The sequence below is a fragment of the Loxodonta africana genome, chromosome 9 (genome assembly GCF_030014295.1).
Source record: "Loxodonta africana isolate mLoxAfr1 chromosome 9, mLoxAfr1.hap2, whole genome shotgun sequence".
Lineage (NCBI taxonomy): Eukaryota > Metazoa > Chordata > Mammalia > Proboscidea > Elephantidae > Loxodonta > Loxodonta africana.
Genome location: NC_087350.1, coordinates 65,875,623 through 65,889,355, shown reverse-complemented (window position 1 = coordinate 65,889,355; position 13,733 = coordinate 65,875,623). Strand labels below are relative to the sequence as shown.

Sequence of the window (13,733 nt, the reverse complement as noted above, 5' to 3'; positions counted from 1 at the left end):
TATGGGTTTATCTAGATCACAAAAAAGTCGCAGGCATCTCTCTCGGTGCAGCTTTATCTCTCAGAACCTTTAGGGAACACAAAATATCAAAAAATGAACGTCTTACCTCTCCAAAGGCTGCTGGGTTAAATGGAAGGACAGTGGTCCCAGTCATGTACTTGGCTGGAGTTTTCATTCGATGGGAAGCCTAAAAAAAATAAGCCCAAAACAAACAAAATTACTGAAAAATGGGGCTTCATCAGCTCAAAAATAACTATCTACCTTCATTATTTTTCAAAGTTTCCTTCTGTTTTTTTCTATTCAAAACATTTTCCCACTAATCATGTCAATTTTGCATGTCCCACAAGCTCTCAAACCCTCAATTACTGGTGTGTTGACTTTTTCCCCATGTCTTTACTGGCTTGTTCAAAAAAATAAACTCACTCCAGGCATCTATTGACACACACACCCCAGGCCATTGCCTGCTAGTAATTTTCATTAATAACTGGATGGGAAGAAAACGTGAGCACAGAAGCATCTTCTGACTCCAAATATGCCTGTGCTACAGGGGAGAGAACCATAGCTGCTACATACTGACCTCCAACTTCCTTAAGGCCTCTAACTAGCAAAAGCCAGCACCATGAGCAAAGGCAGAGGGCAGTAAAGTATCCTCCAGCATACTCAGACAAACATTAACATAAAAAGTGGGACAGGGTCAGGGCTGGGGGTCATTCTACCAATATTCTCCCATCTACCAGCAGGCACCTGCAAAACATGTAATGTTCTCTTATCATCACAGTGAAAGATACCTGCACTGCTCCTGAGGTACCCTTAAAGTTATAAGCCCCTAAGGAGAGCCCTTAGAAATAAAAAGGAGATGAATGTTTAAGCTGTCATGTCAAGGGAAAGAATTTTAAACACAGGTGAAACGTTGAAGAGTATGAAAGGGATTGAGAGTAATTCAGGTTCAGACAAAACAGATCAATTACATTTGAGAATTGTATTTTTCTCATTTTGTACCCCCCTCTTATTGTAACTATTAGCACTGTTAGAAACTTTACTACGATTCGCTTAATGATTAGATTTTTCATGTAAGTCACTTAAAACATCTATCTTTATTTTCATCATCCACTATATGACTCAAAGTAATTATCTTAAGTTAAATGCCATACCTTTTCTTGGATATAATATACCATTTCTGGGAAAGAAGGCATCTGCTTAGAAGCACTGTCTTTTTTGTTTCTACCAGGTAGGCACCTTAATACTCGTTGTGCTTCTCCATGAACTTCTTCTCGCCTTTCAGAAAGACATATGAGAATAAAATCAGTTTCACCAATTGGAGGATGAGCATTTGCAGCTCTAGGAAAATGCCTCAAATATACTGCTAGCTACCTAAGCAAACAGGTAATAAAATACAAGTAGTCCCCAACTTACAACGTTTTCAAGTTACGATGAAACACACTTACGACCATCTATTTTTTTTTGTACATCTTATCATTAATAGTATGTACTACCGTACAAAGTAGCAGTGCTTAATTTGCTTATGTTATTCTCAGATGTTCAATTTTATGATTTATTGTTCAGAGCAATGCCATATAGCAAGCTATGGCCTGGTCTACAAAGAAGTCAGTGTTGGTGCCATAAGTCATAATGGATAGAAAGCTGGGCAATGTTCAGCTTCAACGACATACAACAACTGAACTGCACACGTGCCCAACATTCCAACTCTGACTTCACTGTTACAACACTGACACTGACTTCTTTGTAGACCTGGCCTATGGTGTGATCTTATTCAGCACTTTGTACCATAAGAAGCATCAGTTGTTAATCTGAAATGAGTTATTTGACTTATGTCAGAACCGACTTATGACGGAGTCTTCAAAACAGAACTCCATTTTAAGTTGTGGACTACCTATATAAGAAATTACTTTTCTGGGGACATTTCATGAGATTTGGAAAGTCATCTGGCTTGCATGCTTGATTTTTACTCACAGAAAGAAGACAGGCTACATCAATTCATTAAGTAAATATTTGTGCTTGTGTTTTACTCTTATTGGAGGCAAATCATAAACAACTACAATGAAATCTGTGAGATCTGGAACTCGATGGGACTACCATGTTTTTCTGGGTCTCGCAAGTTTTCCGTCTTTGACAGGGTTCAGTCTTACAACTTTCCTATTGCCCGTTTTAATGGGAAATATTTGAGTTTTCCTTTTCTGACAGGTTTCTGCCTTACACAGGTTCCAGGTTTCGCAGGTTTCACAGTATTATGTATAATTTCAAATATTCACCAACTCTCCAGTGGTCTGTACATGCCACTCAAATTCCTACACCTCTATGTAAAGCAACAATTTTGTACAGTGATAACTGACACTGTAACATTAATGTGTAAAAATCTGAAACCCAACTAACTTCAGACCACCTACAGGTTGACCTGAGCAATGGTCTTATTCAGGTCCTTTTACACCCTTAATTGGCTCTGAATTATGTTTACAAGTTTCCTGACAACAGATAAAGGGCTCAAATGAGAGATTTAATAGATAAAGCCTCATTTTGCCAGAGGATTTTCATTTGGTCTGAAAAGTGTTTACTAAACTAAAGAAGGAAAACTGATGAATCAGTTTTTTTAATAAAATAATTTTCAGCACTTAGGACAAGGCCCAGTGGTTAAGAGCTTTACTTGGAAGTCAGTCTGGCTGGGTTTGAATCCTGGCTGTAGCATGAACTGCCATCTTGACTGCAGAGCACTGGGACCCCTGGCCTGTGGTTGGGAGCCTAATCAGGTAGGAAACTGAGAAGAAGCAGAGCACCAGAATCAAGATTGGCAATTCAAAGCCACTTTAGCCAAATCTAAATGTGGCTATGAGTAGAGAAAGCCAAGATCAGAAGGCAAATAAGTCAGGAGCGGGCAAAAGCCTGTGATATCCAATTTACGATACCAACCCAAAAAAATCATAGCAAAATATATAAAATTTATAGGTAAATAAATAAAGCACATACAGTTGAGTCAATTAGAATACTGAAAACTGCTATCAAGGAATTACCCATTAAAAACATAACCATAAAAGTTTATGGGCAAGGGTATCTAAATCATCAAAGGATACATAATTCCTATATATTTATATTTAAACCATTCCTAAGCATAAAGGATGAAAAGGTTTCCAATTAGTTTTCAAAGTTACGTTATCCCTGACAACAAATAAGAGAAAAAACATAAAAGAATCTCATTTAAAAGACATAAAAATTCTAAGTATTAAATGCAGGAATGGTTTAATATTATAAAATATATTAAAGTACTTTGTGAATTTTAAAATGCCATTGACAGCAAAATACATCAAATATTTGGTAAGAGTTGTTTTAGTATGTACACATACACCTCATTATATATACCTGGAGGTATATATGTACATATTAAAAGAACTCTTACCTCGGAGCCCTGGTGGCACAGTGGTTAAGCATTTGGCTGCTACCCAAAAGGTTGGCAGTTTGAATCCATGAACCGCTCCTTAGAAACCCTACAGGGCAGTTCTACTCTGTCCTATAGTGTTGCTATGAGTCAGAACCAACTCAATGGCAAGAGGTTGGTTTTTTTGGTTATACAGATATACCAAAAAAAAAAAACCAAACCTGTCGCAGTCTAGTCAATTCCAACTATATGCAGGTATAATATCTATATTATTATATAAATAAGGAGGTATCTGACTACAGGTTTACATGATGTCAACAGCCATATTTTTAACTATTTAATAAATTGTTTCTAAATTCCATAAGCCAACACTGCAAACAAAAATTTTAGTAATTTTCAAATAAATTGAAAATAAGCCTAAATCCAAATTAGCACTTTTGAAACTTACGGATCTCCTGCAGCTAATAAGAGTAAATATCTGGAAGGTATATGATCTGAGGGAAACACCGTGCTCGCAAATTTCACAGCCACCTGTCGAACTTGAACTTCGGGCTATTTCACACACACACACACACACAAAGAAAAGAAATAAATTATTAGCAACTTATTTTAGTCAAAACAGTCATCATAATTATAAACAATTCAAAATTTAAGCTATATGCCTAAATTGGTAAAATCAAGACAAATAATTTGTTCAAACAGTGGCATTACTTATAAAGTACTTTTACAGTCTAAGAGGATGGTCCAGGTAAAGCAGGAAGACCCAAAAAGACCATAGCTAGAGAATCTCTCTTTTAAAAGTACAAGCCCAAACCTTGGGACCAGGGTCACTATGAAAGTTTCAAGTTTCTCCACTGCCACTCCCTGTGGCCATCATCTGCTTCACCAAATCTCAAACTTCCAGTCACACACTAGTGAAATTCAGGTATTTTGTAGGGAACACAAACAGAGCTTACCTGGAATCTTTTCAGTTTTAAGCAAAATATCTCCAACTTCTTCAGATTAGCTCCGAAGTTAAAACTGATCCCAAAACAAAGTTTCAACTACTAAATATATCAAATTAACTTAAAGAGTAGATTGATAATCTACAAAGTACAACCAGAAAAGCAGTTTTAGAATCTCTTGATCCTGAAGCTTTATTCTCTTGTACCTTCCCCCAAGGTCAGTGCTCCAGCCACAAATATTCATTCTGGTGTCCTTGCTATTTAGTATTCCCTGAGCTGCATTAAAGAGCAATATCAAGGACCAGTCTAAATCATATGATTTAGCCTAGAGTTTGGGTGCGGTCTGAGAAAAGCAGTTTGGCTTGTTATATCCTTACAAGATTTGATCTGTAGGAAGTTAGTACCCACAGGCATTACACACATACCCTAGGGGCCAGCACAGCAGGTTACTGTGCTTTTCAGATCAGCAGGGCATCAAATTTTCTTGTGAGGTTACCCAGAGAAAGCGTTAAGTATTCTATTCTAATGAGCTTCCAAATAAGCCTAAATGTCGTTGGCCATAATCAGAATTATATGACCATAAACCATGTATACTAGACACTAACAGCATTTGACAATGGGACTCTACATAGTAACCTTTCTGAATATACACTAATTCTGCTATATTTTAATGGAAACCAAATACTCTGTGAACCATTAATAATTCCCTCAATATAAATGTATTAAATCAGGGCAACTAAATTTCAACTGGATGCAATTTATATTAATCTCACCAACACTATTCAGCATCATTCCCTCTTCTAATCTCTCTTTCTACTACCAAAACTAGAGCATAAACAACTGACTAAAGCCAATACATATTATTTTATATTACATATTACATACAGTTCTTTTTATGTATCTACAGATATTTTAAATTCTCCTACAAACTCTCATGATGACCAAATAAAGGGAACTAGGAGGAAGAAGGGTATGTATGATGAAACCAGTGTATTTCCTGCGGCTTTGATTTGACATAATGGATAGCTTTCCTTCCTCACTGGGCTCCAGTGCTCTGCTACCACTTAAGACAAAACACTATGTACGCCTATGTTCACTGAAGCATTATTCACAATAGCAAAAGATGTAAACAACCCAAGTGCCTATGAAGAGACAAACGGACAAATAAAATCTGGTACATACATACAATGAAGTACTATGCAACCATAAAGAATAATGGTAAGTTCTCAAAACACAACAAGGATAAATCTAGATGACATGCTGAGTGAAATAAGTCAATCACAAACAGACAGATACCATATGATTACACTTTTATAAGAAGACAAGAATAGATACACAAACAGAGATGAACGCTCATTGGTGGTTACCACGGATGGGTGGGATGGGGAGATAAGGGGAAGCACTTTCGAGATAGCAGACACTAGTTGTTTGTGGTGATGGGAAAGGCAGCATAGGATGTGGGTAAAGTACACATAACCTTGACCAAGGTAAGTGGTGTTACTAAGAAGTGCACAACAGAAAAGGACATTTTTCATAAAGGATAATGACAAATAGAATTTTGCAAAAACAAGAACCAAAAAATATGTTCAGTGGTTACACAAATACGTATATAGGCATATATGTACAGGTATGAATATGTGGTTGCATATGTGTGCACAGAAAGATGTATCTATAGGCATAAGTACCTACAGATATGTGTGTACATGCATGTATATCCATATATATAATAAACCTCACAGGGGACAAAGGTATGGATATTTCTTAGATGTAACTAAATACCTTGCGAGATTGGTTTTATAGGTTTGAAGGCTTAGACCATAGTCTCATGGAACACTTCAGTTAACTGGCACAATATAGTTCATAAAGTATATGTTCTACATCCCAATGTGGTGAGTAGTTCCTGGGGTCTTCACAGCTTGCAAGAGGCCATCTAAGACAGAACCATTGATCTCTACTCATCCAGAGTAAAAGAGAAAAAAGGAAACCAAAGACTCAGAGAAGAGTAGTCTACAGGACTAATAGCATACAGGAACTATGGCCCCATCTACCCTGAGACCAGAAGAACTAGATAGTGCCCACCTAACACTACCAACTGTTCTGATCATGGCCACAATAGATGGATCCTGATAAATCGGAGAAAAATGTGGAACAGAACTCAATTCTTCAAGAGTCCAGACTTAGTGGACCAGCTGATACTAGAAGAATCCCCAAAATTATTGCCCTGAGACATTGCTTAAACCTCAAACCAAAATTATCCCTTGAAGTCACCTTTTAGCTGAAAAACAGACTGGCTCATAAAATAAAGAGTATCACCTGTAAGTAATGAGCTCCTTTAAAAAATCATCAATATGAGACCAAATGGTCAAAAATTACTCTAAAGCAAAGATATGAAGGTAAAGGGACAGGGAAATTAGAGTACTGGAAATGGTACAACCAGAAAGGAATGAATGAGACTGATGACACATTGTGAAAAATGTAAACAATATCACTGAATAATTTGTGTAGAAATTGTTAAACGGGAACCTAATTTGCTGCGGAAACTTTCGCCTTAAACACAACAAAATATTATTATTTTAAAAAAAAAAAGACCAAAGATGATGATGATGACAAAACACTTCCAACTTGGAAGACAGGACATTAAGAATTGTTTTTCTCACATGGGAAGTATCACTGTGAATATTACTACTCCTCAAAAATCGAGTTTCCATCCTGAAAAATTTTTAAAAAGACTGTAAATACACTGGGAAAAAATTTAATTATCAAAACGGTAAAAAGAAAAGCAATTCAAATTTTGTTCTTAAAAATGTAAAATGTGGATACTACTAGCCACCATAGTTCACATAGCTGGTTCTACCTTTATTAAATAGGAAGCCACAAGTGCCTCCATGAGAGTTCGTTGTGCTCCTTCCAAAGTACTGTAAGCTCCAACCATCATAGACAATGCTTCTTGAATAGCAAGTCGAGTCTCAGGCTCTTCCTGTAAAGAAGATAAAAATAGCATTTCCCTCTCCACTGGGTCCAAGGGGACAAAGAGCATAAACATGACAGTAGTCTCCCTACCTTACAGAGGGCTTCAAACAGCTGCTGCACAAGAGCTATGTCCTTAGTGAATAAATGGGGCATTCGACTGTAAAAGAATATAAGACCACTGTTGCTATCAAAAATTTCCATGAGTTGAAAACAGAAAAAAAAATGAAACTACACACTCAATTTCCTGAACTCAGACTTTCATTTCTGAACACAAAGTCAGCATGAGAACACCTCCCCCAGAGCCAAATATTTTTAATGTTTACTGTCTTTAACAGTCTAATCCAAGTAATCCTTGATTAGTATATATATTATCCAGATATTCCCTCTTTATAACATTCCATGCATTCAGTTAACATTTCTGATTTTAACATAAAGAAAATAATAAAGACCAAATTGCTAGTTAAACTAAAGGCTACCATGATGACAGCCTTTGTTACTTCGTGCCAAAAGACAAGGACAGCGTGCTGACAACCCTGCACTGTGGCAGCTGCTCTGGCTGGCTCTCTTCTCAGGCCCTACAGCTCCATTCCCTGCATAATACAGAAGAGAAAGACCTAGTCTCCACGGAACCTGTGCTGGGGAGAAACCGCACACGGTGCCACTGAGACCGCATCACCCCTATCTCCCTGCTCTGAAATATTGTGAAAGAAGATGATACCAGCAGGAGCTAGGACGAGGAGAACATCCTTAGAAATGGGGCCACTAGGAGTCATAATACAAACACTACCAGAATAGAGACCGCCTGGAAAAACCATGATCATTGAGATTATAAACAGTAGTAGTTAGTGGCAACAAAAACACTTAAGATCAAACAAATCCCTCTAGAGTATAAAAAATGTGACTCACATGAGACTATGTGGGCAACTCCTGTCTGGAGGCAAGATGAGAAGGCAGAGGGGGATAGGAGCTGGATGAATGGACATGGGGAATACAGGGTGGAGAGGAGGAATGTGCTGTCTCGTTAGGGAGAGAGCAGCTAGGAGTACATAGCAACTTTCTGTATGAGAGACTGATTTGATTTGTAAACCTTCACTTAAAGCACAATAAATAAATTTAACAAAAACGTGACTCATTACAATCCAGTTCAGAATCTCATTTCAAGACTGCCACTGACTAAGGTAGCATATTTTCAAATGTAAATTTCAATGTCTCACATCTTTTTCCTTCTATAAGGAAGACCGTTTCTAAATAGCTATGGCCATTAAATAATTTCTTTTCACAGTCAAAACTGATTTATTCTTCATCCTTTATTAAATGCCAGGTAATGTTTCTTAGTTTACCAACAGGATAACTCTCACTAAAACATAATGCCTCACTGAAGAAGAGTTTACTCACCTGGAGAGTTTTCCAACAGCTGAATATGCCATTGAGAGCAGTTTAGGGTCCTTGAAATAAAAAAAAAAAAAGACAAAAAAAAAAAAAAAAAACACCGTAACCAGCAAAACTTTTTTGCTGCAATCACATGCATTATTTTACTCCTTATTAAACGTAAGTCTCTCTCTGATCAACTACAAATATTAGCATCTAAACAAGGAAAAAAAAAAGTTCAAACACAGAATCCATCATACTACTAAAAGGAAAAGCAAAACAAAACCTGGCATACCCACCTCACAACAAAAGAAAATGCAGTGGTCATAAATGAAAGGTTTCTCCTAACCTGGGCTTCAAACCAGTTCTTCGCCGATCCAAGGAAGCAAAACCCGAACAGACCCAAATTTTCAAAATTTTGGTGAACCTTAACGATAACCCGAATGGGAGAAATTATAGGTTGAAGCCCTGCGGAAACCTAATCTCCCTCTTAGAAAACAAGGGCAGCGTATGCACTGCACAGCAACCAAATCTCTTGCCTGTCGGATTTTGAGAGGCGGAAACCACTCGGAGGTGACCGCCGATAGCGCCGCTCAGAATGAGTGTAGCTCTCCACAGTCCAATCTCATGCATCAGGCTCCTGAAAGGGTTCACAACTCCTCTTCCCAGTCTCCCATTCCAGGGATTTGACCCCTAATTCTTCCCATTCCAGATCACCCAAACTGTAAAAATTCAGGTCTGCTCCAGTTTCGCTTCGTCAGCATTAACTGAACCGGTTCAAATCGGTTTGAAGCCCTGCTCTTAACTATTCCTAGGTTCAGGATGTTTTCAAAACTATGTAAGATATAAACACCACATTTCATCTTTCACATACTAGGAAAACAGCTTAACTTATTAGAAAACTAATTACTGATCCAATAGACTAGGATACTCCCTCTCTCACCCAAAATTGCAGTAACTTATGGTGCAATTATCTAAAAATCTGCACCACCATAAACAGCTTGTCCTTGTACTTCAACCTTAAAAAAGATAAAAAGGTTCATGGTCATCAAGTGAATTAGTGAGGTTCCTTCCGCAAGGTACAATTACATGGGTTTATGAAAACCAACAGTCTGACTTATTACTCAGGAACATAGTAACAAAATTCTGTCAGCTGGAATTTTGACATTTAAAGTAGGATTTGCCTCTCCATACCTAAATGGCCACTCTCAAGAATTCATCCGTTGGGAAAAAACTGCATGTGTCATTTGGAGGTAAGGGGACTACGACCCTGTGGTTATCTACCTTCTCTAACCTATTTTTATATGCACAGTTCATTTGCTTTTTTATTTTTTGCTGAAAGCCCAAAAGCATTTTATTTCTACCAACCACTCCAAAGTATCTGACTATGCCATAAAAATAATCTGAAAGGTTCCCTAACCCTTAAAAACCATACAAGCACTATTCAATAGCAGAAAGAAGGTAGAAGAACCCGGCCTAACACTACCCAAAAAGCACAGCTGCACAATAAATGAACCACTTTTCACTGACAATAGTATCTACTAATGTGCCTTCACTGTGCTGAACAATTTCTGTATATTATCTCAGCTAACCCTTGCAATAATCCTATGAGATAGGTATTATTATTTCCATTTTTCAGATAGGGAACAGAGATCCAAAGAACTTAAGTTTATGCACCAAAGAATAAAACTAGGATTCAAACTCCTAACCCCAAACAGCACAATCTTGATTGCTACACTATTCAAACATGCATTCGTGTTTAGCTAAGACTTAGGAAAAAGAACGCTAGTCGGGATTTTTGAGGAGCCCTGGTGGCACAGTGGTTAAACATTCGACTGCTAACCAAAAGGTCGGCAGTTCAAATCCATCAGCCGCTCCTTGGAAATCCTATGGAGCAGTTCTACTCCGTTCTATAAGGTCGCTATGAGTCGGAATCCACGCCAACAGGTTTAAAGTTCTTTAAACCTTACCTTTTTTTTAATCAAGTCCCCTAAAATACTTGAGATGGTGAGAGAGATACAGCCAGGAAAAACAGGATTCAAAAATCTACAATTCAAGGAATTCTCATCCCACTTAGTTCAAGGAATCAAAAACTTACTGAATGCATGTTTTGACAGAATTTTGAAATCAGTAAGATCTCAGCCCCTAAGAATTAACACTGTTTCCCAATGGAAATAAGTCATAAAATAAATTTTAGATAATTTCTTTAATTCTATCTTTTTGGGGTTTTTTTATATGCACTTGGCTTTTAAGTGTTATTTAAAGAAATAAGACCTCTCAAAAATTTATCAGTATTCAACACTTATTTCTAAAAAGAGTAAAAGATGGCAGTAATTTCTGAAATTTTTACCATTTCAAGTAGAAATGTTAAGAAATGATTAACAATAGCAAACTTTAAGTATATCAACATGCAGAACAGGAATATTTACTACAGAAAATACTTTAAAAATAGAATGTTAACAAAATATCAAAAACAAGTCACTTACTTCTTTATATTCATTGATTAGTTTGGTGAGGCCATTCAAAAGCATTGGACCTAATGGTTTAATCTTGATTTCTGGACAACTTTAAAAAAAAAAAAACACACACACATACACAAACAAGTTATCCATAATGTAAGATAAGAAAACCTCATAAGTACATTATCTTTTCAGATAATTAATATAATTTAAAACATAATTGAAATGAGTTAAAATAATCTGTTGAAAGCTGAAAATTTTTTTAAGATGAGCAAACATTCTTTCTTTCTAGGTAAGACGGGTAAAGTGAGATACTTGAATCATTTTATCACTCCAACACCTTGGAAATCAGAGTTTAATGGTTCAAAAAACTTACGTTATACAAATGTGATGCACAAATTGCAGTGACAACGTTCTTAATTTTGAGTTTGTATTTGCACCAAAAAGTCCATCATACACCACCTATGAGAAGGGAATAATGTCAAGAACACCAACGTTAAGATGTCAAGGATAGCAATTTCTTATTTTTAAATATTAGTCAAGCTTCAACAGCAGACTAATTGCACTACACCTTGTTCTTCAAAATAAATACACATCTTTTAATACAAAAAAAAACAGTATTAGCTGACTGACTTAGAAAACTAATTAGTAGTTCCAATCAAGAGTCTATGAACCAAAAAGTCTGCAAAACTTGTGGGTCTACCACTATGAAACAGTACAGAACAGGCAAGTTCACACTGCAGTGGGCTGTCACTCTGCCACTGCATAACACATAGGGGACACTAGGAGACAGATCATTTTCGGGACATTAGGTTTCTTTATTATGCAGAGTCATTCAGGACAAACTATATAAATGCTTCACAAAAAATATTAAAATGAAAATCTGGGGAGAGGCACTCTATGTAGTGTGTAAATCATATCTAGAATGCAAAAAAACCACGTAGCAGATAAGTCCTATGAAGAATCCAGTGAGCTCAAATATTAAATATCAGCATCACAGAAATCAGACCCCCCCAAATTTCTACATGTTATGGAAAAGAGCAGCTCTACACCTAAAAAAAAAAAAAAAAACCCAACTCCATACTCTGGTTTCTAAAACTACTAGCAGTAGTAAATACACACACATACAAACACACACACACACACACACAAATTAGGCACTCAACAAGCCAAGAAACGCCAAGGATCACCAGCCATCACCAGAAACTGGGATAGAGACAATGAAACAGATTCTCCCTCAGAACCCTTGGAAGAAATCAACTACCCGACACCGTGAATTTGGACTCTCAGCCTCCAGAACTGTGAGACAATAAATTTCTGTTCTTATAAACTAGTAAAAAAAAAAAAAGAGAGAGAAAGAATCATGCATTTAAAGTATGTGAGACAAAGTCTAACTATCCTCGTTTCTCAGGAGAATTCTGGCTGTATTTTTCCAAGACAGATTTGTTCGTTCTTCTGGCAGTCCATGGTATATTCAATATTCTTTCCCAACACCATAATTCAAAGGCATCAATTCTTCTCCACTCTTCCTTACTCACTGTACAGCTTTTATATGCATATGAGGTAACTGAAAACACCATGGCTTGGGTTGGGTGCTTGGGGTCAGGTGCGCTTTAGTTCTCAAAAGTTACATCTTCGCTCTTTAACACTTTAAAGAGATCTTTTGCAGCAGATCTGCCCGATGCCATGCGTCGTTTGATTTCCTGACTGCTGCTTCCTTGGGCACTGATTGTGGATCCAAGTAAAATGAAATCCTTGATAACGTCAATCTTTTCTCCATTTATCATGATGTTGCTTATTGGTTCAAGTGTGAGGATTTTTGTTTTCTTTACGTAGAGGTATAATCCATACTGAAGGCTGTGGTCTTTGATCTTCATCAGTAAGTGCTTCAAGTCCTCTTCACTTTCAGCAAACAAGTGTCATCTGTGTCATCTGCATTTCACAGGTTGTTAATGAGTCTCCCTCCAATCCTGATCTCCTGTTCTTCTTCCTATAGTCCAGCTTCCTGGATTATCTGCTCAGCAGACAGACTGAATAAGTATAGTGAAAGGATACAACCCTGACACACACCTTTCTTAACTTTAATCCATGCAGTATTCCCTTGTTCTGTCTGAACAACTACTTCTTGGTCTAAGGGCAGGTTCCTCATGAGCACAGTAAGTGCTCCAGAATTCTCATTCTTCGCAATGTTACCCATACTTTGTTAAGATTCACATAGTCGAGTGCCTCTGCATAGTCAATAAAGGACAGGTAAACATCTTTCTGGTATCCTGTTTTGTTTTTTTTTTAAACATCTTTCTGGTATCCTCTACTTTTAGCTGTGATCCATCTGATATCAGCAATGCTATCCTCTGTTCCACATCCTCTTCTCAATCTGACTTGAGTTTCTGGCAGTTCCCAGTCGATGTACTGCTGTAACCACTTTAGAATGATCAGCAAAATTTTACTTGCTTGTGATATTAATGATATTGTCCAATAATTTCTGCATCCTGTTGGATCACCTTTCTTTGGAAGTGGTACAAATATGGATCTATTCCAATCGGCTGGCCAGGTAGCTGTCTTTCAAATTTCTTAGCATAGATAAATGAGCGCTTCCAGAGCTGCATC

At 37.1% G+C, this 13,733-nt stretch overlaps 1 protein-coding gene across 7 annotated transcripts in view; it reads right to left on the bottom strand.

The window, feature by feature from the left end:
- Nucleotides 1-13,733, bottom strand: part of ECPAS (Ecm29 proteasome adaptor and scaffold) — a 97,732-nt gene that overhangs the window by 42,750 nt on the left and 41,249 nt on the right. For all 7 annotated transcript variants that reach the window (XR_010323054.1, XM_064291615.1, XM_064291618.1 and 4 more), the window contains 8 exons: nucleotides 11,503-11,588; nucleotides 11,154-11,232; nucleotides 8,695-8,744; nucleotides 7,390-7,456; nucleotides 7,184-7,306; nucleotides 3,834-3,937; nucleotides 1,152-1,275; nucleotides 107-187 (listed from right to left, as the gene is read on the bottom strand). Coding sequence is in view for 6 of the 7 variants with exons in the window: in XM_064291615.1 (XP_064147685.1) it covers nucleotides 107-187; nucleotides 1,152-1,275; nucleotides 3,834-3,937; nucleotides 7,184-7,306; nucleotides 7,390-7,456; nucleotides 8,695-8,744; nucleotides 11,154-11,232; nucleotides 11,503-11,588 (714 nt within the window). In the remaining variant the exon portion in view is untranslated. The remainder of the gene's footprint in view (nucleotides 1-106; nucleotides 188-1,151; nucleotides 1,276-3,833; nucleotides 3,938-7,183; nucleotides 7,307-7,389; nucleotides 7,457-8,694; nucleotides 8,745-11,153; nucleotides 11,233-11,502; nucleotides 11,589-13,733) is intronic.